The sequence below is a fragment of the Gouania willdenowi genome, chromosome 14 (genome assembly GCF_900634775.1).
Source record: "Gouania willdenowi chromosome 14, fGouWil2.1, whole genome shotgun sequence".
Taxonomy (NCBI): domain Eukaryota; kingdom Metazoa; phylum Chordata; class Actinopteri; order Blenniiformes; family Gobiesocidae; genus Gouania; species Gouania willdenowi.
This window is the reverse complement of record NC_041057.1, coordinates 2,658,144-2,684,605: the sequence shown is the minus strand read 5'-3', so window position 1 is coordinate 2,684,605 and position 26,462 is coordinate 2,658,144. Positions and strand designations below refer to the sequence as shown.

Below are 26,462 nucleotides of genomic sequence, written 5' to 3'. Positions count from 1 at the left end.
TTTAGCATTTCCAGGGATTTAAGAGCAGGGTTTCTCAACCTTGTGGTCAGGATCCCATTTGAGGTCGCAAGACACTGGGAGGCGATCGCCAGATGACTTCAAGAAACAAAAGTTTTTTTAACAATTTGAGCCCATTTTTGCTTATTTTTACCCTTTTTCTGCAACTACACCAATTTTTTCCATTTCTACCACTTCTCCAATTTATCAATTGAAATTGCAATGCCTTTTCTGCACATTGTTTTCACTTTCAAGACATTTTTGGCACTTTTAAACCTTTGCCACTACTTTTCCACCTACTGTCACATTTTAACCCACATTGAACCTCTTTTCACCATATTTCATGCTTATTTTTGACAATTTAACCGCATTCATTATTTGTCATGTTCATTTTTTGCCAGTTCCTACTTTTTAAAATGACATTAGAGCAACCAGAAGCACCACAAGTTGGCATTTTAATTCAAAAAGCAGGCTGAATGGTTCCATTGAATAGATAACAATGGGATGTTTACGGGCAGTGGGGCCGTGTGACATCATCAATCATATTTAAAAGTTGATGAAATGAATATGGTGCAAATTAATGCATTCTATTAGGCATAGATCTTCTAATAAGTTAATTTCAAAGTTTTTAGGCCACATTTGTAAAAACAGTGGAGGATCCCTTTAAGACACAATGTATGCGATGCATTAATTAATTATTGTGTTGCTGCAGGTTGAGGGTCGCCTTCCTGCCATTGAGCAGCGCTATGAGGAGCTGGAGTCTCTGTCAGCAGCTCGACGACAGGCTCTAGAAGGAGCTCTGGCTCTTTACCGCATGTACAGTGAAGCTGGTGCGTGTCAGCTGTGGGTGGAGGAGAAGGAAAAGTGGCTCCACGGCATGGAGATCCCAACTAAACTGGAAGATTTGGAAGTGGTGCAGCAGAGGTTAGTGAAAGCCATTCAAACGAGACATGCAAGTGTAGGAGGACAAAGGATTTTTAAAACGACAATATTAATTATTATTAATATTAACAAGTAGATTTGCCAGGAGTGCTATCTAGGATTGAGGGGACTGTTTCGATTTTTTGATTCTCTATGTTTTTTTAACAGTGACGTCACAGTATTTTCAGCGGAACTGCCAAATTAGGACATCGACTCTAGGTCCAACACTTTTATTTTGTCGTCCAAGCTCAAGGATACCGAAGTTACGAGAGAGAGAGTCAAAATGTTCGGTTGTTGGATGTAGTAACCCACACGCTTCATTACACCGTCTCCCAGCATCAGAACCTTTTCAAAGTGCCTGGTTGAGTTTTATTTTTTACGGAAATGTACCACATCTGTGGGTAAGGTCATTTTTGTGCGCGCGAAGCACTTCAAGGATGACGCTAGCGCCAAACTAACATCACAAAATGCATTTTAATACAGCACTTTAATACTGCGCCGCTAAATAATCGTATCTCTTCTATCAAACTACAAAATACCCCCATCCTGTGAGCCAGATAGCAAAATAATAGGTAACACGTAGGTGGTCGCACCACACCTTTGGATGAGAAATCATCCATGCTCAGCAGAGCTCAGAGGGAGAAAGGAAAGGAGTTTATGAGAAAAGAAAATGGCGCTACGTACGAGAGTTGACGTTCCCAGCACCGCACACTCGACCAGAGCATTTATGGAACTTATGGATAATGTGGCGATGGTGAGATAAAACAATTAAAAAAAAACAGGGCAAGCAGTGACACTCTGCATGTCGGGAGAGAAAGTTGGAGGAATGCCAAAATACAGTAAGAAATCCACTCAACTCTGACATAGCAAAATAATATTCATTTTGCCATCAAAACCCTCGTCTCAGTGTTTTTTTTTTTGTTTGTTTTATATAAGGAAACAATGTTCAGATGTTAGAGTTGTCACTAAAGCAAAAAAAAAAGGACCCACCAGAAGGAAAAGATATTAATTAATATGGCGTCCCATCTGGGGTGCCAATATGTAGGAGGATAAAAATATTTTAAAAATGATAATATCAATTATTATTAAAATTAACATTTAGATTTGCCAGGAGTGGCATCTAGGATTGAGTTTAAGTGTCTCAGATTACTTATGAGTTATGAATGAGTTCCTTTTCCTTCAGGTGGGTCCTTGTTGTTGTTCAAGTTGACATTTTTATGGCTTGTAAGAGAGTTTGTTAGACAAAAGTTTTTCATTAATTCCTGTTGTGGATTAGATTTCACCATGCAGACATCTCTTCATTAGTTTGCCTACACGTGATTCTCATTGTACAAATATTTGTCTTGTTTTTCAGGTTCGAGACCCTCGAACCAGAAATGAACAACATCGGCTCTCGTGTCGCCGACGTCAATCAGGTCGCCGAGCAGCTCCTGAGCTCGGACAACTGCAACAAGGACTCGATCCACCAGACCCGAGACCAGCTAAACAACAGGTCAGAACTGACAAACCTACAACACGTGTTGGGAATAGAGAAGAAAAGCTTTGTTCATAGCTTTATTCTGAAAACCTGTGTTGCCCTCAGATGGAGCGAGTTTGAACAACTGGCCGGTCAAAAGAAACTCGCCCTGGAGTCGGCGCTAAACATCCAAAACTATCACCTTGAGTGCAACGAGATCAAGACGTGGATGAAAGAGAAGACCAAAGTGATTGAGTCAACCCAGAGCCTGGGGAACGACCTGGCTGGGGTCATGGCACTGCAGCGCAAACTCACTGGCATGGAGAGGGATCTGGAGGCTATTCAGGTTCGGAAACGCCACTGTCCTGATTTTCTTTTTAAATTCAGTGGTTCTTAAACTTTTTTGGGTGTTCCCCACTTTGAACGAAGGTGAACTTCCCAGCCCCCCAAATAATCCTGACAATTCATATTTTGAACAAGTAACATCATATTTCACATTGAATCAAAAAGCAAAAACTAGATTAAACTAATCACTTGCATGAAAAACAAATGTAAAAGTGCAGTAGTAAAAAATACAGGAAATAAGCAAACATTGTTTACAATCTGTGACAAAAAGCTTCAGAAAACAAAAAAGGAAATGAACTAACAGGGAACAAGTAACTTGTTGTTTCATGATGCAAATAACATTTCATGAATAAATTATGACTCAAAAACTAAATTAAAGTTAGTTAATGACTAATAGTTAATTAGTCAAAAATACAGGAAATAAACGAACATTGTTTGCAATCTTTAGCAAAAAGCTTAGGAAAACCAAAAAGGAATTTTAAATCATTATTTTTACACTTTAGTTCCACATTACATTTAGTTCCCGGTTGCATATCTAATGCAGTCTAACAGTTTATTGCTCTTTGAATTTCTGCTACATTTTTAGGCTTCTCATTATTACTTTCTTTGTTTGTTTAGTGTTAATGATCTTTGTTGTTAATGAAGAAAGGCATTTAGCATGATATTGAAAAGTTTATATTAAAATTAAATGTTTTCCTTTTAGGGCAAATTGGACGACCTTAGAAACGAAGCTGAAAAGTTGGCCGAAGAACATCCAGATCAGGGTGAAGAGATCCAAGCACGCCTCTCAGAAATTCAGGAGGTGTGGGAGGAGCTTAACTCCACCATGAAGCGGCGCGAGGAGTCACTAGGCGAGGCCAGTAAGCTTCAGGGCTTCCTCAGGGACCTGGATGACTTCCAGTCTTGGCTGTCGCGCACGCAGACCGCCGTGGCCTCGGAGGACATTCCCACTTCTCTCCCAGAGGCTGAAAGTTTGCTAGCCCAGCATGAGAGCATCAAGAACGAGGTGGACAACTACAAAGAGGACTACGAGAAGATGCGAGCGGTCGGTGACGAGGTGACTCAAGGTCAAACAGATGCCCAGTACATGTTCTTGGCCCAGAGGCTCCAGGCTTTGGACACGGGCTGGCATGAGCTGCGCCGCATGTGGGAGAACCGCCACAGCCTCTTGGCTCAAGCCTTCGACTTCCAGACGTTCCTGAGAGACGCAAAGCAGGCGGAAGCTTTCCTCAACAGCCAGGTGAGAACAATAAGAGCCTTCCTTTTTACACAACAGTGTGTCTGCTGTTTATTCACAGTCGGTTCCCTACGTTTTAAATGGTTTATTAACTAAAATGGGTAAAATGTTGTTGCATTTATTTTTATACTCTCAAAAAAGTAAAACATTTTAAGTTAAAGAATGACTAAACCCTGAAATTGTGTCCGAAGTGAGTCTTGGCTGGAAATTTAAAAAAATGCCATGATTAAAGGTGGGGCTCTTGAAGCAGGTAAGACACGCCCAGTCGCTGGCTGTGTTGTAAATGTCACACTAACGTACTGTACGCTACAAACTCAATGAGTATATACTGTCTACTATATACTATAAGTATGGTATCTCTGTTTATTCTCCACCTTTTTGAAGGTTCTGAAAACATTTTATTTGAGAAAGTGACCAAGTAGAATATCAACATGTGCTCATTTCATAAAACACACGTATAAATAATCAGTTTCACATTTCACAGATTTTCAGAGACCCTCCATTGTGCCACTGACTAAACTTCCTGTTAATTTTAAAAAGAAAGCCCTATTTACAAAAGAGTTTAAAAAAAACTAATAGAAGACAAGAAGAGATCCTTTTATTTTGAAAAGGGAATGTTTGATTTTTAGCTTGAAGCTGGTCCCAGGACTATTTTACATTCCGCTCGCAATGCATCATGGGACAGTTGAGTATGACTAGTGTGCCCACTGTGCATACTTAAGAAAATGTCCCCATATAGCAGGGGTGTCAAACTCATTTTAGTTCAGGGGCCAAATACGGACCAATTTGAGTTTTAGTGGGCCGCAGATTTTAGGTAGAAAACAATTTCAACATTAATGTGCCCTACTTTTTACTTCCACATATAAATGGCATACATGATAAAGTATGTGGGGCACCAATATTATTCAAGCATTAAGTGACAGATATTACACTTAATTGATTTTGTGACCAATTAGTGTTTAATTTGGGAAATGTTTGTGGAATAGTTTGAGGAGAATTGCAGGATTTTAGGAAAAAATGAGAACTTTTAACCATTTGAAATTGAAAGTAATTTCTATAGTGTGATATCAGCCATATCAGAAATCTACAACTGAATTAGTGGAAAGGTTACACAATAATTTATGTTTTCACTGTCATTTTTACTTTCTCCAGAGGGCTGATTTGGATGCTCTAAAGGGCTGGTTTTGGCCCCCGGACTTTAAGTTTGACACACATGCCATATAGTATACATCCCGGTATTTCTCCTCTTCTTTTTATGCTATTTAATGTGAACGCACTACATACTCATTTAGACTTCAGACTTAGTATGAGTAGTACGTTAGTGTGACATTTACAACACAGCTCCTGTCTAACATCATATAGGAGGGGCGGGGCCAACAGTGCTGGTTTGTGACAAGAGCTCCTTCTCAGCCAATCAAAAAAAGTGATTGTAACAGTAATTGCTGTAGTTTCAACCCATAGAGGGCATTTGTTGTCAGCAGAAAAAAAAAATATTAATTAGCATTTAAAATGTGCAGTTTGATCCAAACTATAATCACAGCTGTTTGAATTGTTCCTGACCTCATAACTCATTCTAATGCTTCTGTTCAGGAGTACGTTCTGTCCCACACGGAGATGCCCACCAGTCTGCAGGCAGCAGAGGAGGCCATTAAGAAGCACGAGGACTTCCTCACCACCACAGAGGCCAGCGAGGAGAAGATCACCAGCGTGGTGGACGCAGGGCAACGCCTCATCAACGACTCCAATGCAAACTCTGAGAAGATTCAAGAAAAAGTGGATTCAATCCAAGAAAGGTAAAAAAACATTAACAAAAAAACATTAAAGTAGCGATGAAACAGAATGTTTGGTTTTCCTCCTTTTGCTGTGACTTTTGAAAAAAGTGTGTTTTAACCGTCCTCGTCTTTTCTTCAGGCATCTGAGAAACAAACAAGCTGCTAATGAGCTGTTGGCTAAACTCAAGGATAACCGTGAACTTCAGCACTTCCTCCAAGATGGACAGGAGGTAGGATTTTGTTAGCGTTATGATACTTAAAATTAATCATTTACACTATACATAATGTAGTTATTTTCACATATTGGTGTGAGATTCATATCTAATCTAATGCTGGTGTTTTGTTTTTTTAATTCTTTATTTATAAAAGGTTCAAGAGCATTTTACACATTCACAGTCATGTTTACACACATTTGAAAAGAACATCAGTATACCCTTTTTCCTTGTTTTTTTTTTCTCATTTTTTCATAACCGAGTAGTGTATACACATGTAATATAGAAATAGATAAAGAGACAAATCCTATTCCAATGTATATCCAAAATATCTTGTGTCCAATTTGACCCCAGCTGGGTAAATCTTTCTGTTTGTCATCGGAGGGAGAATGTTAATTTTTTCCATGATACAAATGTCATTAACTATGTTCTCCCACTAATGCAGGTGTTCTTTTTGTGCGTAGCTTACGTTATGGATCAATGAGAAGCTGCTAACAGCTCAGGACATGTCCTACGACGAAGCCAGAAATCTTCACAGCAAGTGGCAGAAGCACCAGGCCTTCATGGCAGAGCTGGCTTCAAACAAAGACTGGCTGGACAAGATCGACAAGGTGAGAAATCCTATTAACCCTCCTATTATCCTTGGTGTCAATTTGACCCCATTCAATGTTTATCATTCAGTTTTCTCATGAGAACTTTCCTACACCATGTGCATGAATATGTGTGTGTGAGTATGTGTGACCTACTACTCAATGGGTAAACATGTAAAACCACTGACAAACTAAAAACAACCAAAAAAAAAAAAACTCTAACTGCCTTTGAAGCCCAGATAACAAAAGAGAAGGGCTGAGTGAAACTTTACAGTAAATAAACCCAAATATGTTAAAATTAAAAAAAGAAGATAAAAATAAGTAAATAAATGTGTTTATGAGAGGAAAATGTTTGATATTTGTGGATAATAGGAGGGTTAAATAGTGTTGAGGTAGTGGTGAAGTTCTAATAATAATGATGGTCTCTAACAGGAAGGACAGGCTCTGGTGGCTGAGAAGCCTGAACTGAAACCTGTGGTGGAGCAAACCCTGGCTGACCTTCAGCGTCAGTGGGAGGAGCTAGAGAACACCACGCAGACCAAGGCCCAGTGCTTGTTCGACGCGAACCGAGCAGAGCTTTTCACCCAGAGCTGCTCAGCGTTGGACGGGTGGGTGAAAAACCTGGAGTCTCAGTTACACAGCGACGACTATGGGAAGGATTTAACCAGCGTCAACATCCTGCTCAAGAAACACCAGGTATCACAACATGGGTTTAAACATGTAATAATGAATGGATCAGTTTTTCTCATACCAACTGTTTCTGACTATTGTTCTCTGTTTGAGTAACATCACTTGATCAAACCTTTTTGAACATTCCACACTACAAATTAAGTAATTATTATTTTTTATTAAAGAAAAGAGTATGTATGATTCATGCTGATATCGGATCAATATTGGCATTGGCCGATACGCAGGGCTGCAATATTGGTATCGTATTGGAAATGAAAAGGTTGTATCGGGACATCCCTAGTTTGAAGGTTGGGTGTACAAAAAAGGTGTACATACTCTGTGGTGTTGTAAAGGAGTTTATTTGCTCGTGCAAAGTAAAATAGAGTGTGTGATTTCCCTGGTTTAATTCTATAGGACATGCACATTATAAATTGATAAATAAAATTTGTACCAATGTGGCGATTTAGGTAAAATCTGAAAAAAGACAAATTTGTACAAATAAATGTATTTAACATTTCTTAGTGCAGGAGTGATTATCGTGTGTGTGTGTGTGCGTGTGAGTGCGTGCTCAAAAGAGTTATATTCCTCTGTCTGAAGAAGCAGGTAGTTTGTGTTATGGTGCCGCTGCACACAGTCATGGAGACGGAAAAAGGAAGTGAACTTTGTGACCCGTGATTTAAAGGAAGTTTGGGATCACAGGAATAATTTTAAATAACCATGAAATATTAAGTTAAATAACTTTAGCAGTACAAAAACATTTGTAATATTGACCTTCTTTTTTAAACCCAAACAAACCGTGACACAGTGACGTCACGGTGACTCAATACCGCGCTCAATACTGAGAGGGAGCCGTAATTAGAATGATAATAATGGATACACACACTTGTGGTATTTGGAAGCCGTTGACAAAGTTTCAGGTCGAACAGACACCGTGCCGTGGAGATTTTTGCTCCACAAACACACACATACAGAACTTTCTTACTTTTATAGGTAGATTATGGCAAAATTGTAATTTTTAAAATCTGTTGTTCAGATAATTGACTTTGTAATTGTAATTGCGATGAAAATTCTATAAAAATTGTCAATTGCAATTTAACGCAGTACTGGGGAGCCATGTTACAGTTCTGTGTACAGTTCTACACATATGTAGTTAACAATTCACTTAAAAAAAAATTAAACTTCTCAGCACATGCTGTCAAAGGTCAACACTATATGTAGTGCAATATTTTTGCATGTTTTGTTATTGCAATTAAACAAATTATTTTATTTGTACTCCCTGTAGTGCCATCACGTACCCCTAGGGATATTTATTTGTTCTTACTGTACAGCTGATTTAGCACCCGTTATCATAAGATATGCTAACAGAAAGCTAACACAAGAGGAAAAAATAATTGTAATTTAATTGAAATTGGAAATAATGCTGGTATTGTAGCTGCAAAATGTAATTAAACCCAACCCTGCCATGCGCTGTCCTCCTGCAGATGTTGGAGCATCAGATGGAGGTGAGAGAAAAGGAGGTGCAGGCCCTGCAGTCTCAGGCTGTGGCTCTGTCTCAAGAGGACGCCGGTGTAGCCGAGATTGACGGTCAGCAGCGGCGCGTCACCGACACCTTCTCCGACCTCCAGGAGCCGCTCAGACTACGGAGGCAGCAGCTGCTCGCCTCCAAGGAAGCACATCAGTTCAACAGAGATCTGGAGGATGAAATTGTGAGTGAAATCTAAACAAGGAGCAGCTTTTGTTCACTTAATTCAGTGACTGAGGTTTGTTTTTCTGTTTGTTTTCATCAGCTCTGGGTGACAGAGAGGATGCCTTTGGCCACCTCCACAGACCACGGGAAAGACCTCCCCACAGTCCAGCTGCTGATTAAGAAGAACCAGGTGGATTTAAATCAAAATAATTAATGTTTTTTAACAGAAAAACAATGAATTTGCTGATGCCACATCAGTGTTTCCCACAGAACCAGAGTTTATTTGTGGTGGTGGGTTTCCGGGGGGGAGGGATACATGGTCAGTGTACACATAAAGAAAGAAAGAAAAACAAGGTGTTAGAAATAAACTCGAATTAAATTAAATATATTTAAATAACAAAATAAATCAAATGAAATATACTTAAATTTAAAAATAAAAATAGAAATACTGAAATAAATAAAGTAAAGTTGAATAAATAAATGAGGTAATTTAACTGCAGCTCAACACACATTCAGTGGTTAGCCTATTGGCTAACACTACAAATAGTATGAGTTGATGTTGATGCACATGTTGAGTTTCCAGCTACATTTATATAGACACAGGTTAATATAACAGGATTTGTTTGCCTACATATTTTTACCGAGACGTCTTTATGAGAACTAGGGATGCACGCAAATGACACTTCTTGAGAATGAAAAAAAACAAGACCTCACTAAATTAAAAAAATATATATAAATGTTTATTTAGCAGTGACATTCCAAAAATGCACAATATAATATATAAGGGTGTAATGATTCGCTTTATCAATGATTTGATTCGAATCACAATTTGATTTATGTATAATTTTTATATATATATTGTTCATTTATAACTATTCAATCCCAAATGATTCAGTCACTTGAAATGGATTCAGTAACTTTTCAGCCAAAATAATAATGTAACCAGTGTTAGTGAAATAAAAGTCTGGATACAGGACAGTACACGTGAGGTATACCTTAATTATGCAGGATGTTGCCTCATCACGGGTTGTTTTGGTGGTAAAAGTGTTTTGGTCAAAAAATGAAAATGCAGTTTTGGTCCTTGTCTCCTGCTTCAGCAACATCATCTTCTTCTCTCGCGTGCCTGATAGAAGCACGTCTTCTTTATTGGTTGTATTGGTGGAGGCGATGCATAGGAGTTGTAATGACAGGCTACATGGGAAACACTGCACGTGTAGAAATGAGCATTTGAGCATCGTCTTTGTCTCTTTATTTTCAGACGCTACAAAAAGAGATCCAGGGTCATCAGCCTCGCATTGACGACATCCACAGACGAGGGGAGACGCAGAGCCAGGTGGACGGAGACCGACAGTCGGCCTTGGAGCAGCGCCTCGTCGAGCTCAAGGGCCTCTGGGACCAGCTGATCAACGAAACCGACAACCGCCACAGCCGTCTGAGAGAGGCCAACTGTGCACAGCAGTTCTACGCCGACGCCGCAGAGGCTGAAGCTTGGATGGGAGAGCAGGAGCTACACATGATGTCAGAAGAGAAAGCAAAGGTGAGTGGCCTGTCTCCCTGTCCTTAGTGGATGATCAACATTCCAAATCAATGTTTTTTCCTCTCAGGATGAGCAGAGTGCTGTCGTGATGGTTAAAAAGCACCAGATTCTGGAGCAGGCTCTCGAGGACTACGCGCAGACCATCCACCAGCTCGCCAACAGCAGCCGGCTGATGGTAACCAGTGAACACCCAGAGAGGTGAGGGTCGCAGTGATTGTGGAAAACAAAATTTAACAAAATAATGGAATTCACCTTCTAAAACAGAAAAAGTAATCTGACTGTTTTTCTGTCCATCTTTGTTTAAAATCAGAACCCAACATGACACGGAAAAGCCTCACATGCATGTTTTGAGACAATAGCACACATTTACACGTTATTTATTAATGGAAAAAACGTGACTAAATGGCAGGAAAAAAGTGTAACAATCGGACAAATATTTCCAATTCTGCACATATTTGCGCTCAAATCACTACATATTTGTCTAATATTATCCTGTGAAAGAAAAAAAATGCTTCATCAGAAATAAGGGTAAGAGAAAAAAATCGGTTTGGCGATATATCGCGATATTTCACCACGCCAAAAAAAAATGTCCAAATGGATTTTTTAAATCATGTTTTTTTAACAAAAGAATATTTAATTGCGCTAACATATGCATAGCATGTAAAGGCCCAGTCACTAGGTGTCAGTGAACCACATCAAACCTTGTTAAACTACCTCTCCTCAATACATTTAGCTGGAAGTTGATTACACTTATTTTCATAAAACTTACTGGGTACTTTGATAGATGTACGCGGTTACTTTAAAAAAATAACAATTTAAGAATTCAACAGAATCTGAATATGTTGCAGAAGCAAAAGTTTAACTTTAAAAAAAATGTAATTTGACAGTTTGATAAGCATACCACGTGTTTTTGATATTTGTACTTAGATTACAGTGATATATCATGATGTATATTGTACCGTTTAGTATCTTGATATATCGTATCGTGTCATCAGAGTTATGGCAATGCACACCTCTAATCTAAAGTGTGTTTTTAATGTGTTGGTTCAGATCATTATGACTACATTCAACTTGTAAAGGCTCTGGTACAAAGACAGGTTAAGCTGATAACGTAATAGCTGGACTGGTGACCATTTTACCTGGTAACACGTCACAGCAGAAGAATCTTCAATCACACAGCTGTGCGGGGATTGGTGTTAGTGTTAATTAAAGGTTTCATAAATAATGTTTTGGGATCATATCACACATTTTAATGGGATTTCTCCAGTTAAACAGGTAGCTGAGGGTTAGCAGTGTGACTAACGCCACTTTTGTGTTGTAATCTTTTGTAATTACAGCGTAAGGATTTTGTAAATCATTTTAAGCATATAAAATGTCAAATTAATTACAATAGTTGAATCTATTAACCATATTTATCATGTTTGGTACAATTTCAAGAAGTTTACTAGCAGTAAAGTATCTAAACATGTAAAGACGATTAAACGGAAAAGTGTAACGTTTGTACATAAAATGTGATTAAACATGTCATAACAGCTGAACTATTTTGTGCTCATTTCATCTTGTGCAGCGAGAGAATCGCCTTAAGACAAGCTCAGGTAGACAAGCTGTACGCGGGCCTCAAGGACCTGGCGGAGGAGCGTCGCGGGCGGCTCCAGGAGCGTCTGCGGCTGACCCAGCTCAAACGGGAGGTTGACGACCTAGAGCAGTGGATCGCTGAGAGGGAGGTGGTCGCTGGCTCACATGAACTAGGGCAGGACTACGAGCACGTCACCGTGAGTTTCCGTCCTCACATACATCTTTGATGGAACAAATCCTTGGGAAATGGATGGTTCCTGAACTCATCACCTCTGCCCTCGTTTCCCTTCGTGCAGATGCTGAGGGACAAGTTTAGAGAATTTGCTCGTGACACCAGCACCATCGGCCAGGAGCGCGTGGACGGCGTGAATGTGTTGGCGGACGACCTGATCGAGTCTGGTCACCCCGAGAACGCCAGCGTGGCCGAGTGGAAGGACGGTCTGAACGAGGCGTGGGCCGACCTGTTGGAGCTGATCGACACGCGGACGCAGATGTTGGCGGCCTCCTACGAGCTGCACCGCTTCCATCAGGACGCCATGGAGGTGCTCGGACGGGTGAAGGAAAAACGGGAGGCGCTGCCCTCGGACCTCGGCCGCGACCTCAACACCGTGCAGCATCTCCACAGGCAGCACAACACGTTTGAACACGACATCCAGGCTCTAAACGGGCAGGTCAGCTTTCAGCCAAATGAAGCAGTTATCCTGTGTCTAGGGCTGGGCGACATGGACCTAAATATCTCGATATTTTTACTAAAAATGACAATATTTGTATTGATACTTTTAATTCAAATAAAGTCAGACCAGAAAGACTATTCTAGGTTAAATTTGCTGATGCAAAGTGCCACACAGACACATTTATTAACAAACAGCTGCACAATATGTGTAACTTTAGTCGTTTTCTCCTCTGAGAGACAGCACGTGTGAGTGAGTTTTAAAATCGATTAACTTAAAAATAAAAAAAAAAATCCAGAATGGTTGGCTAATTGTGCTTTTGATAACAGTTAAATTAAAGTTCTTTATGAATTAAGTTTATTTTTAAATAATCGCCATTTAAAACAACAGAAGTAACAGGACTATCATTATTAGCATGTAGTTACTTAATTCTATTAAGTTGAATGAAATTTGTGTTTTTAAGTTATGCTTACTTGTAAAAAAAATATAGTTCCATTTACTCCAAAAATATTAGTTAAAGTGACTCAAAAAGGAAGAACATGTTACACCAACTTGACATAAGTTAGTAGAACTTTTTCGATAACTTTGAGTATAAACTATTTAATCAAGTTAATTAGTTTGAACGCTCAGGTCTACAATGTGTAGTGAGGCTTCTTTTAGATGACCTGTGTCAAACTCAAGGCCCGGGGGCCAAATCCGGCCCTTCAGAGCATCCGATTCGGGCCGCGGGAGAAAGTGAAAATGACAGAGAAAACATAAATTATTGTGTAAATTACCAAAGAATTCAGAATTTGCAATTTTTCTCAAATTATCCTACAAAATCTCCCAGAATGAAATAGAAATTTGGTAAAAAATTAAATGAATCAAAGGACATTTAAGTATCTGTCACACATTGCTTTGATATTGTTGATGTTTTCTATACTTTTTGTATTTTATACCTGGAAGTACAAACTTGGGTTCATTAATGTTGAAATTGTTTGTTTTCCACCTAAAATCTGTGGCCCACTTGTGATCAAACTGGTCCAAATTTGGCCCTTGAACTAAAATGAGTTTGACACCTGTTTTAGGTGATGGTCTGGGTTAGTGATCATCTAACTGTGCTTTTCATGTTGTTCTGAGAAGTAGCGAAAGCAGCGACTCCTAAAATAAGCATTGAAAAAATAGGTTATATTGTCATTTTCTATATTGCCAAAATAGAAATCTGGATGTATGTTAAATCTGGATATATTGCCCAGCCCTACCTTTCTTTAAATGCTGGATTAGGATTTTCACGGTGTTTCCTCCATCTCTTTTTAAACGTGCAGGTGAACCAAGTGCAGGATGACGCAGCACGGCTACAGAAGGCGTACGCTGGTGAGAAAGCCGACGACATTCAGAGGAGTGAACACGCCGTGGCTGCTGCGTGGGAGGCTTTGCTCCAAGCTGGCGAGGCTCGCCGGCTCCTCCTGCTGGACACTGTGGAGAAATTCCGATTCTTCAACATGGTGCGAGACCTCATGCTCTGGATGGACGGCGTCAATCTGCAGATCGATGCACACGACAGTCCAAGGTGGGAACTCCACCAATTTACCATCACATACCCTTTGCTAAAGTTTCATTTATTCAGACAACTGTTCCTCAGGAAATTTACTTTGATCTCCTGACATGTTCCGAATGACAACTGCCAGTCTTTGTCAGTCTGTTTTTTTTTTTTTTTGCTTGCTATATTTTTGCTCCTTACTCTTATTTCTGTCACTTCTCCATCAAATTTTAATGCATTTCCTGCACGTTTTTCCACTTTTAAGACATCTTCAACATTTTTAACCCTTTCCACCACTTTTCCACCTAATGTCGACCCATTATTGACACTTTAACCTCTTTTCACCATGCTTGTTTTTGCCAATTTAACCTCATTTATGACTTCTCATGCTCATTATTTGCCAGTTTGAACTAATTGTTCCGATCTTTTTTGGCCACTTTTAAGCCAATATTGACATTGATTTTTACTACTCCTTTGTCATTTTTTACCCACTCTAATTTGCAACTTTTAACCAATTTTTTTGGTGTATAAAATCCCATTTTATCACTTTTTCAACCATTTTTGGTCACTTTTACCCCATTCTTTTTCCGATTAAAACAAGGATTTACATCTTTAAGATGACTATATACTGTGGAGATAATAATAATACATTTCCTGGATAACAGTGGATATTATTTGTCTGAATAAATGAAACTTTAACAGATTCAAAAGAAAACAAAAAGAATCCTGCTGGAATCGTCATATATCCTGCTATGCTCCCTCACGCTGACGTTCATTTATAATCATCGCTCTCTTCCTCAGGGACGTTTCTTCTGCTGGGTTGGTCATCGCCAACCATCAAGACATCAAATCAGAAATTGAGACCAGGGCTGACAGCTTTACTGCCTGTATTGAGTTGGGAAACACGCTCATCCAGAATAACCATTATGCCGCTGACGAGGTATTTCACAACGGAACATTCTTTATTCTATCTGAGGCCATTTAGGGAAGCGTTTTCAAAAACTTCCACTATAAAGTCCCGTTATCAAGCACCAAAAAGCCATTGCTGTATAGATGGACAGACAAAATGCAACAAAACTTTTGCGTTTTTACTGGAAAACGTTATCGTCTAAACGGGGCCTGAGTTGGTCATTTATTATTATTTAGTGCATATATTTACAGAAATTGTGCTGACACAGAAATTGAGTTTGTTCTCACTTTTCTCCCACCTGACCAAATGTTCATAAATCAACAGATTCGAGAGAAACTGGATCAACTCCAGGAAAAACGAGACAAGATCAACAAAAAGTGGCAAGACAAGATGGACCATTTGCAGATCGGTACGTATGTTTTACTGTCATATAGAGTTTGTATTTTTGATGATTTTGTAGCAACAGAAACTGATAGGTTAATTTCTGTTTTTTTTCCCCCCTCTTTCTGCTTCATGTCCTGATCTTAGTCCTGGAAGTGCTGCAGTTTGGTCGAGACGCGTGCGTGGCAGAGTCGTGGTTAGCGGGCCAGGAGCCTCTGGTACGAGCAGCAGAACTGGGCTCTAACGTGGACGAGGTGGAGAGTCTGATTAAACGTCACGAGGCCTTTGAGAAAACGGCCGCTGCTTGGGAGGAACGCTTTGTGCTGCTGGAGAAACTCACCACAGTAAGTGTTAGCGGCTAAATTAACACAATATCAGTAACTCAAGCACATGTTCACCAAAATGTAGCCCCAACACTTTAAGAAACTTTTGTACGTTTAAACCTATTATGAATTTAGAAATCCATCAAACTCCTCACACTTAAAAACATAATAATGTAATCCAAAGATTTACAACCTTGGGGCTGTGACCCTATGTGGGGTCGCCTGGAATTCAAATGGGGTCCCCTGAAATCTCTAGAAATGTATAATAATTAAAAAAAAAAAACACTGATTAAAAATTAATTTTTTTAAATGTTTGAATTATTAATCTTTTTCAAATTGTAACACAACACACAAAACAATCTTAAACAACTAGTTCAAATAAAATGCAGTATGAAAATATCTGAGCTGTCGCATCGTGTCATTAAATGGGCTCGTGACCCAAAAAAGGTTGGGAACCACTGATGTAATGTCACATATAATGTAGCCCTACAGTGAAATTCTGACCGGACTGCCTCCATGCAAACTTATATTCTAGTTTCCATTTTTATTTTTCATTCATGTACCCCCCATGATAATTTGCGTACCCCACTTTGGGAACCTAGGCTATAGACTAAGTAGATTACACAATTACATAATTTAATCAAAATGTGTGACAAAAAGGCACTTACCCTTTTTATTTAACCTCTATTTCCTTTTATGTATTTCTTTTAAAATTTTGCTTTCCCCTTTTTTTGTTCATTGTTTTCTTTGCTCTGTTTTGTTTTGTGTTTTGACTCATTTAATTTACAGTATATTAAAAAAATTTGAAAATGCAGCGTACTTTTGATGTGAAAATGACATTTTTTTTGTTTATTATTGCAATAAAGTATTAAAAGAATGTTTGACTTTAAACGGTGGTTTAAACAGAAACAGTACTTTTTGCTAAATATATTTTCAAAATTCATTTAAAAGGAAAAATACAAAATTTTGGAGTCATCGTAGATGATGTATGGAAAATATCTGAATTTTTAAACATTGTTTTTTATTTCACTTCTGGAGCAAATAAATCTTTTAAAAAACAAATTAACAACATCTCCATGCTGTCACGGTTCAGTTTGTGAATTTATATATATTTTTTCTTAATAACTGCATTTTTGACAGCTATTAAACGCTAACAGCTACAGTCTTGTTGTGCCTAAAATTGCCTGGCCCCTACCTTTGCAGCGCAGCAGCTATAATTTAACATGCAAAAATTTGTGAATTGCAAATTTCAAAAAAAGACTTTGCCAAAAAAAGTCATCCAAAAATTAAAACATTTTACTTAGAATGTTTCCACATCCTGCCTTTTTGCTTGTGATTCTGACACAAATGTCTGTTTTGGGTGGAGTTATTAGGAATGCGTCCTCATTGGCTAGTTAGTTTTTGAGGGACAGCTCAGTGACCCAAATGTTGATCAGTGTCTATGGTTCTATACAGTGGGGGCGGGAGTATTGACCCAAACACTGCACTAACCACATTTTTTGCTTCTGTCTTTTTGACACAAATCTGATTCCATAACACTGACATTTTTCCAGCTGGAGGAACATGAGATGCAGAGGAGGCTGGAGGAGGAGGAGCGAGCTAGGAGACCTCCAACTCCACCACCGGCCGAGGAAGTGGTTCCTTCAGAGCTGGAGAGTCACGTCCATGATTCTGCAGCAAGGTAAAACACCAGTGCAGTGTGTGTGTGTGTGTCTGTGTGTGCAAATGTTGATCAGAATGTGTGTACCTGAATGTAGGACCAGCCTGGACCAGACGACTCTCAATCAAACCGTGTCAGTGAACGGAGTCCACAGTGATAACGACACGTCACAGGTGAGAGTGTTTGGAAAGAAGGTATTTCCTGCAGCAATTTATTGTATTTTTTAACAATCGCAGTGGGGGCACAAAACTGTGACATTATCAACATTTATGTCAGCATTAAAAATAAGATCATTTAAGAACAAAGGGTTCAGTGTGTTTTTGTGGTTATTTTGTGTGTTGTGACTCATTTTTTGTATTTTTGTAATCTTCTCGTGTGTTTTTGAAGTAATTTTGTTTTGTGTATTTTTTTGTCATTTTATGTATTTTAGTCATTTTTGTGTTTTTTTTTTTTTGAGTGACTTTTGGGTATTTCTGTTGTGGTTTTGTACATTTTTCTGTATTTTTTTAAATCGTGTTGTGTGTTTTTGAAGTAATTTTGTATATTTTTGTTATTTATTTTCTATTTTTGTTATCCTTTTGTGGATTTTTCTGTAATTCCAAGTGTTTGTTTTGCGGGCCTCCACTTGTCCATCTCTAGTTAATGTGTTGTCGCTCTCTTTATTTATTTATTATATTTACGACACATTTGTAGATACTCTTATTCTCACATTTTTTGGCAGAGCAAGACATTAAATTCTGTCATTGTGATGTGATTCCATGACATGTTATTAAGTTTTATTGGTGCATCTTTAATTGCCCAAAACGTGGATATAACTTTGATGATTAGATTCAGTTTCCATGGTTATGAAGTTATTTCCATGTGCTGTGTTTCTGTCTCATCATGGTCAACAGTTGAATTGCTTTTCCTTAATGTAATTTGTTTAATTTAATGCATAAAACCTCAGGAAATACAAAAGGGTGACATAGTGAGATGTATTCAGAATGTAGTGGACTCAGTCAGGGCCATTCATGCAGGACTTAAAACAATTTCTTGTTACGTTTTTACCAGCAGTCGTTATCGCACTCGTTGTCAGTGGGAAAGAAATCCGAGCCTAAACGTGTGTGTAAGCCAAAGCAGCCGCAGCGAGTGAGTACAAAGATGTGGTGGGCCTCTCCCTGCGTCCCTTCCCCCCTTTTTCACCCCATCCCGGCTTCTGCTCAGCTCCTGGTCCACTGCAGCATGAGCATCTGTGTCATCATCGCGGATTCACTAAAACATCTTTCCTTAAAGCTGCTGGAGACGATAATCAGATGAAAACACAGTGTTTAGGCCTCATGGATCAAAAATAGAAGAAAATAAAGGATGTAAAAGGTTGAAAAAACTATTTAGGGTCATGAGACACCTGTTCCACCATTTTTGGTCACTTTTAACTCATTTTATTTCTGATTAAAACTAGAGTATATTAGTCAAATAAATAAAAAAAAATGTCTGTCAATAAGAATGTTTACAGTGAAGATCAAAACCAACTTTTCAGCGGAAATTTCAACCTTTTACATCCTTTATTTTTCTCTAGAGCAAATGATCTTTGATTTATTGATCTGTGCGGACGACACTTTGTCTTTATCTGATCAAAAGTGATCGTCTCCATCAGGTTTTCATTTACGAGCTCCGCCTTTGCATTTGTGCTTGTAGTGACCAGGACAGGAGTGAATAATATAAGTGTGAGTTTCAAAGTAAAGGTCTTTGTAACTGTTGGTAGTGAATATCAGGTTGTACTTGGTTGTTTGTGGAGTCTTTAACCCTTTTCTCCCTATTTTGAGGAGGAACATCCTCCCGTAGAGCATCTCTCCTCAGTGACTGTGTGTGTGTTGTACTTTTAGACACATTTGAAGTTGGAAATGAAAGCACATCAGCAGCTCATTGTGGGTTTCAGTCTGCTTTGTGTTTGTGCTTTTTATTGATTTTGGGAATCATTTTGGTAAAAGCCTTAAAGACGGACTATGTTTGTGTTTAACCCTGGGGGCATCTTTGGGGACCAAACGTGTACCTTCTGCTTATTCAGTGTTTTATATTCTCAATATCTCGTTCAGTTTAAAAACTAATTGTATGAAATTTGGTCAGGAGTTTTCTTTTAATATCATGTTCATAATTCCATGATCACTTTTATTGCAAGATGTATAGAACAGGAAATATAAAATGTACCGATTTGGTCCCATTGACGCCCATTATAACCATATATTTTGGATATACTGTTATCCTGAAATATAACAGTGGCTTTCCCATAAATACCTAATAAATGTAAGCCTCTACGTTCAAAATATTAAATGCACCTTATTTTGGCTGGGAAATGCATAATTTGTGCATGTTTTCTAATTGTGTTATTGTGAAAAAACTGCAGAAATAAAAGTATAATGAAAATCCTTATATTTATGGTTTGGTCTGAAGTTGTTGAAAAGATTTGATGTGAAAAAACGGGAGGGAAAATTATATACTACATTTTTATGAAGTTGTATCGTTTTGGTACCTGAGCTCCAAGAGTGTAATTAGTTATTTTTCAAAGGTGCCCCGAGGGTTAATGTGTTGTATTTAAAGTGTTTGAAATCAAAGTCATCAAACAGATCAGCTCCAGTTTTTTTTAAAGCTTTTAAAGTTTTACATTTATCATTATTTCTGATGTGTGCAAAGAATTGCTGCGTTTATCTCCGTGTCCATCTGCCTCAGGCTGAGCAAACATCGTCATGGCTACTCGTCCTCAGCCCTGATGGGGTGCATGTCTGTTCTCTGCGTGTAACGCTTTAAATGTGCTGCGTTGAAACCCAGGGCTCGGAGTCGGAGTCGGTGAACGGACCGGGTCGTGACAGCGGACTGGCGTCGTCTCGCCTCGAGCCTTCAGCCACGCTACCCAGCAGAGGGGGCGGGGCCGAGTCAGAGCCAGACGCCATGGAGGGGATGCTGTGTCGGAAACAGGAGATGGAGTCGCACAGCAGGAAGGCAGCCACCAGGTGAGTCCAACTCAAGGTCCGGGGGCCAAACCTGGTCCTTTAGAGCGGTGGTCCTCAAACTTTTCAGCCCGTGAGCCCCAAAATAAAGGTGCCAGAAACCGGGGACCCCCACCGTACCTGAAGGTGGTTGAACACAGATCACACAAGATGTCATTTAAAAAGTAGGAACAATTAGTTTAAATTGGCAAATAATGGGCCTGACAAATCGTAAATGTGGTTAAATTGGCAAAATAAGCATTAAATATGGTGAAAAAGTTGGAAAAGTGGCAGAAAGGGTTAATAAGTGCTGGAAATGTCTTGAAAGTGGGAAACGTGCAGAAAAGACATTGAAATGTGATGGAAAAGTGTCAGAAATAGGATTAATGTAGCAAAAATGCATTAAAAAGAGCCAAAATATGGCAAGAAAAAGTGATGAAAATAGATTAAAATATGGTGAGTTTGGTTTATTTGCAGAAAAAAGGTAAAAATAAGCAAAAATGGGCTCAAATTGTTCAAAAAAATATTAATAGTTTTTTGAAGGCATCTGGCGACCTCCTCTAAGTGTCTCGTGACCCTAAATGGGGTCCTGACCTCAAGGTTGAGAACCCCTGCTTTAGAGCATCCACTTTGGTTCATAAGAAATTAAAAATGACAGAAAACATGAATCATCTCAATCTCAAACCTAAAGGTTTTTTATCTTTTTTATTACAATATATTTCTTATTTTGCAACAAGTGAATGCATTATAATTACTGTTCCTGGTGATTTATAAAGTATGCATACACTCCCCATCCTTTTTTTTCAATATGTTAACTGAAAAGAATTGAATTTGAATTGAATTTTTGTAATTCTTTTGAATACATATTTGAAAATAAACTGACCAACAAACAGAAATCATGCAATTTTTCCTCAAAATATTCCACAAACTTCCCCTAAATTAGATAAAAAAAATTGGTGACAATATCAAGTGAATGTAAAGTGAAGATTGATGTGTGTCACTTACATTTTTTACATTTAATTCATACGTAGATCTTGGCAGAACGTGTACTGTGTGCTGAGAAAAGGAAGTCTCGGTTTCTACAAAGACAGTAAGAGTGCTAGCAACGGCATCCCTTACCACGGGGAGGTTCCCATCAGCCTGGGGGAGGCGGCTTGTGAGGTAGCTCACGGCTACAAGAAGAGGAAGAACGTGTTCAAGCTCAGGTAAGATCTGCGCCTCAGCTTAGCTGTTAGCACCTTAGCTTAGCTGTTAGCACCTTAGCTTAGCTGTTAGCACCTTAGCTTAGCTGTTAGCGCCTTAGCTGTTAGAGCCTTAACTTAGCTGTTAGCGCCTTAGCTTAGCTGTTAGCGCCTTAGCTGTTAACGCCTTAGCTGTTAGCGCCTTAGCTATTAGCGCCTTAGCTTAGCTGTTAGCGCCTTAGCTTAGCTGTTAGCGCCTTAGCTTAGCTGTTAGTGCTTTAGCTTAACTGTTAGCACCTTAGCTGTTAGGGCCTTAGCTGTTAGCGCCTTAGCTGTTTGCGCCTTAGCTGTTAGCACCTTAGCTCTTAGCGCCTCAGTTGCTAGCGCCTCAGCTGTTAGCTTTGTTAGCTTAGTCTGAGATCTGCTGTGGACTCCAACGACCAACGTTTTTGTCTTTTTTTTTAGACTCGGGGATGGGAAAGAGTTCCTGTTCCAGGCAAAGGATGAGGTGAGTGAATTAGATTTTTTTAGCACAGTGTTTCTCAAACGGGGGTGCGTGTACCCCGAGGGGTACGTGATGGCACTACAGGGGGTACTTAAGAGAGCAAGAGAAAGAGGAAAATTAACAAATGATGGCATTAAAAATATGGGGTTTTAGGTTTATTTTTAGTTTAAAATGATAATCGTACTAAATATTACCAGTAACTAACAAAACTACAACAAATACACAAAATAAGAGAAAAAAATACTGAATAATAAAAAGAAGAGACAAACAACAACAAAAAACACAAAATGATTATAGAAATTATCTGGATTAGGACATGAATTGAAAATACAAAGGTCAATCTTTGTCCCACATCATTACAAAATGAGATTCTTTAAAATGTGTGTTATCACTCATTCCTTCCACCATTATGATCTATAGATGTTTTTCACAAAATTCTGAACAAAATGTCGTAGTTAGACATAACGTGGATTTAAAAGAAAGATAAATGGGGACTAGAGCCAAATAAGTTTGAGAACCATTGATTTTGCAGAAGCTTTTTTTCATGAGCGTTAAATAATGTTTTTTTTTTTTTGTGGAAAAGCTGGAGATGAGCTCATGGATCCGCTCCATCCTCGACTCCATCCCAGCGAGCTCGGGGGAGTCGCCGCGCCTCAGCCGTGCCATGACCCTGCCTCCCATCTCGCCCATCTCGCCCGGGTCGGGCGACGCGGGCAGCGGCGTCACCGTCACCATGCGCAACAAAGATGGAAAAGAGAAGGACCGCGAGAAGAGATTCAGCTTCTTTGGCAAAAAGAAATAAGGAGCGTTGGTGTGTGTGCGTGTGTGTGTATGTGTGTGTGCGTGTGTGTGGGTTTCTACAGACTGAGGAGGAGGAAGGAGTCCAAACGTTAAGCTCTCACACAACCCTGTTGGTTTTCTGTTTGTCATCTACTCACATATATCTACTGAAAGCTCCTCCTCTAGCTGCAGTGCCTGTCAGTCTGCGTCACTATCAGGTCCGTCACACTGGATCCACATCATCATCATCATTATCATTAATATTATTATTATTATTATTATTACTATTTATCATTTGAACAAACAAACCTACGGTTGTGACAGTAGATACGTTTGAGTTAATGTGAGCAGAATGTTGGCCACGCCCCACTCGTACAGTATGTATGACGTTTTTTTAGGAATGACCTGTTCTGAGGTGTTTGAGAAGAAATAAAGCTCGTTTAATTAATTAATTTAACCGTGTGCAGTAAGTGATCAGACGTTTCATTGGGAAAAGATTTATATCATATATATATATAAACAGTATATATATTTAATAAGTAGTTTTGTTGTGTTGATTTTTTTTTTTTTATTTTAATTTGTTTCTATATATTTGCCTGCATTTGATTAGTTTTTCTGAGTGTTTTGTTCTTTTCAGCTTGATTTTAAACTTATTCTTTTCTTTCTTTTCTTTTGTACAAAGCAGAGAGGAATAGTTTTCTAGTGTGTGTGTGTGTGTGTGTGTGTGTGTGTGTGTGTGTGTGTGTGTGTGTGTGTGTGTGTGTGTGTGTGTGTGTGTGTGTGTGTGTGTGTGTGTGTGTGTGTGTGTGTGTGTGTGTGTGTGTGTGTGTGTGTGTGTGTGTGTGTGTGTGTGTTGTGGTGCTGTGGATTTTTGCATGTTTGTGTTATTCCTGAGTAAATGTGCCCAGATGGATGCAGCTTTTCAGTTCTCAAACACAGATGAAACGACTGAGGCTATTCCTGGAATTCTTTCTTTATTTTTTGCAAAAAAAAAAACACCAAACTTTTATTTTCTCGGTTCTTTTTCATCACCCGCCTTTGAGTTTTAATCGCGCTAAGCTAATGGCTAATCTCTGTTTTCAGCGGTGTGAGGGCAGCAGCTTGTTGACGTGAAGCCAAAGCACATTTTATTTTGTAAGAGCGAGGACATGGGACGCACTTCCTGTGCTTACTGAGCCTTTTAAAATGTAAAAGATGAAGTGCTCTGTGGCAATGACCTCATGTATGTCATTCATGTAAAACTGACGGTAGAAAGATAAACGCCTGGAAGAACTTTAAAATAGGAACATTATTGGAATAATTTTCATGGAAACAATTATTGGAATTTACTAGAAATTGGGAAGTGTTTTAGATAAATGTATCATATCCAAACATAAGTATAAGCATTCCTTCAAAATAATACAAAAATAATGAAAAAAAAAAAAACAGGGTGGCACAATTACAGGAATTTTCTGAGTTGGAAACTTTCAATTTGAATTAATTATTAAAAAAAAAAAAGATCATCTTGACATTTACAAATATAAACTTTTCTTGGACATTAAACATGGGAATTAACTGGAAATTGTGACGCATTTTAATTAAATGTATTATATCCAAACATAAATATAAGCATCTGTTCAAAAAGTAGTACAATTTACAAAACATGTTTTTCAAACTTTCAATGGGAATTAACAGGACATTTTTCAAATTAAAGGTTGACCATTAACATGGATAAACAAAAAATATCAGCATCAGTTATTTAAAATGACTTCCAATTTCTGGTTAATATTTAGGGACACTTTAAAATGGGGACATTTTTGGAATAATTAAAAATACAAAACTTTTATTGGAAATTAATTTCATCCATCCATTTTCTGACCCGCTTTTTCCTCTTTTCAGGGTCGTGGGATGCAAAATAAATGTGTTTTAATTACATGTATCATAGCCAAACCCATTCAAAATAATACAATTTAAAAAAATTTAATTTTATGAAATTTCAATGGGAATTAACAGGTAATTTTCCATGTTGAAGGTTGGCCATTAACAAGGATGTTAAATATTTTTTAAAAATGAACTAAAATATTAGCATGTTATTAAAAATTACTTCCAATTTCTGGTTGATTTCAATAAATAATTCCCATGAAAAGTGTTTTTATTTATTTTTTATATTCCCTGACCTTAAGTTCCCGTGAAATTTACAGGAAATTTATCGACACGTGAAAGCGAGAAATGCAGTTGATGTAAAATAGTGTCGTTAGTTCCTACAGTGTAAACACACACGTTAAATGACGATAAATAAAATGGCCTTTTCCATCCATTGTGAATGTAGACTGGAGCACAGTTTTATAGAAATGTGCCACTACCATCACTCAATTTTTTTAAGTAAAAAGCGGGAAAACCACAGACGCCGATAAAAAGCTTCCAGATACCAGTAGCTACTGGTATAAAATGGATGATTCCCACTGTCTGTATGTGTCCACGATGCCTTGAAGGAACTTTGAAGTGATGGGACTGAGGAGTTCAAAGGTCATCAATACGTACATCAGTGAGCCAACACAGACCCAACATCCACGTGTCACTTCCTGTCAGCTCTTATGAATGTGAATTACTCAACTATAGTTTGGCCAAATTGGCCACGTGAAGCAAAAACGGATCCATCCGGTCTCACGTTCTCTGAAGACGACACACGGTTCTGTTACTGAAGAAGAAAAAGGTGTGACCTTTGACCTCATCCTGACAAGTTGGTGTCGTTGATGTTTTTGGATCCAGGAGTAACGACTGTAACTAACCACCTGCTGTTTCTTGTTGTGTTACGTTACTTATGAATGAAGCCAAGTAGAGCTTTTAGTTTTTTGGTGGAAAGCAGGATGTTTGCTGTCCTTTATTTTCCTAGTGGTTCGTCTTTGCAGCGTTGGATAAACCCACCAATCCTTTTCTGTGGCTCACAGTTTCTCAAACCTACGGAAGCATTCACTTGAAGAACAAAAAAATCATGTTTTCTGTATAACTAATTTCTTTGGTTTGTTTTTTGGACTCTCTTTTTTTTCTATTTGGAGTCATTTATTTTTCTGTTTTTCATGCTAACTTTTTCCTGTTTTTCAGACAATTTTTCTTTTTCTTTTTTTTTTTTTTTTTTTTTTTTTACAATTTTTTTTGTGTTTTTCGTGCTTATTGTTTCCTTGTTTTTCGGGCTATTTTTTTTTTTTTTTTTTCAGTTTTTCATGCCAATTTTTCCTGTTTTTCAGACTAATTTTTCTTTGTTTTTTCCGTGCAATTTTTTTTTTTCAGTTTTTTATGCAAATTGTTTTCTGTTTTTCAGACAAATTTTAATGTTTTTTTTTAATTTAGCAAACTTCTCGTTTTTTTCCCTATTTATCGGGTTATTTTTTTTTTTCTGTTTTTCATGCAATTTTTATTTCCTGTTGTTTAAACTAACTTTTTTTCTGACTTTTTTTTTTCAGACAAATTTTTTTCTGTTTTCTGTGCTAATTATTTTGCCTGTTTTTCATGCAATTTTTTTTTCTTCTGTTTTTCCTGCTAATTTTTTTCTCACAATTTTTCTTTTTTTTTTCTTTTTTACAATTTTTTGTGTTTT

The 26,462-nt window shown here is 38.2% G+C and overlaps 1 protein-coding gene across 5 annotated transcripts in view; it reads left to right on the top strand.

Annotated features, from left to right (window-relative positions):
- The window catches only part of sptbn2 (spectrin, beta, non-erythrocytic 2), a 71,320-nt gene extending 47,980 nt beyond the window's left edge, over positions 1 to 23,340 (top strand). For 3 of the 5 annotated variants that reach the window (XM_028466040.1, XM_028466041.1, XM_028466042.1), the window contains 25 exons: positions 710 to 921; positions 2,273 to 2,410; positions 2,501 to 2,720; positions 3,423 to 3,959; positions 5,547 to 5,749; positions 5,868 to 5,958; positions 6,405 to 6,551; positions 6,963 to 7,226; positions 8,681 to 8,905; positions 8,987 to 9,076; positions 10,145 to 10,423; positions 10,491 to 10,621; positions 11,991 to 12,195; positions 12,295 to 12,669; positions 13,974 to 14,218; positions 14,990 to 15,128; positions 15,423 to 15,507; positions 15,627 to 15,823; positions 17,356 to 17,483; positions 17,560 to 17,635; positions 18,516 to 18,590; positions 20,265 to 20,446; positions 21,454 to 21,627; positions 22,069 to 22,111; positions 22,692 to 23,340. In XM_028466040.1, the coding sequence (XP_028321841.1) occupies positions 710 to 921; positions 2,273 to 2,410; positions 2,501 to 2,720; positions 3,423 to 3,959; positions 5,547 to 5,749; positions 5,868 to 5,958; positions 6,405 to 6,551; positions 6,963 to 7,226; positions 8,681 to 8,905; positions 8,987 to 9,076; positions 10,145 to 10,423; positions 10,491 to 10,621; positions 11,991 to 12,195; positions 12,295 to 12,669; positions 13,974 to 14,218; positions 14,990 to 15,128; positions 15,423 to 15,507; positions 15,627 to 15,823; positions 17,356 to 17,483; positions 17,560 to 17,635; positions 18,516 to 18,590; positions 20,265 to 20,446; positions 21,454 to 21,627; positions 22,069 to 22,111; positions 22,692 to 22,910 (4,680 nt within the window). In that variant the 3' untranslated portion in view covers positions 22,911 to 23,340. The remainder of the gene's footprint in view (positions 1 to 709; positions 922 to 2,272; positions 2,411 to 2,500; positions 2,721 to 3,422; positions 3,960 to 5,546; positions 5,750 to 5,867; positions 5,959 to 6,404; positions 6,552 to 6,962; positions 7,227 to 8,680; positions 8,906 to 8,986; positions 9,077 to 10,144; positions 10,424 to 10,490; positions 10,622 to 11,990; positions 12,196 to 12,294; positions 12,670 to 13,973; positions 14,219 to 14,989; positions 15,129 to 15,422; positions 15,508 to 15,626; positions 15,824 to 17,355; positions 17,484 to 17,559; positions 17,636 to 18,515; positions 18,591 to 20,264; positions 20,447 to 21,453; positions 21,628 to 22,068; positions 22,112 to 22,691) is intronic. The other 2 variants (XM_028466043.1, XM_028466044.1) reach the window with 2 other exon arrangements.
- The last annotated feature ends 3,122 nt before the right edge of the window (positions 23,341 to 26,462 follow it).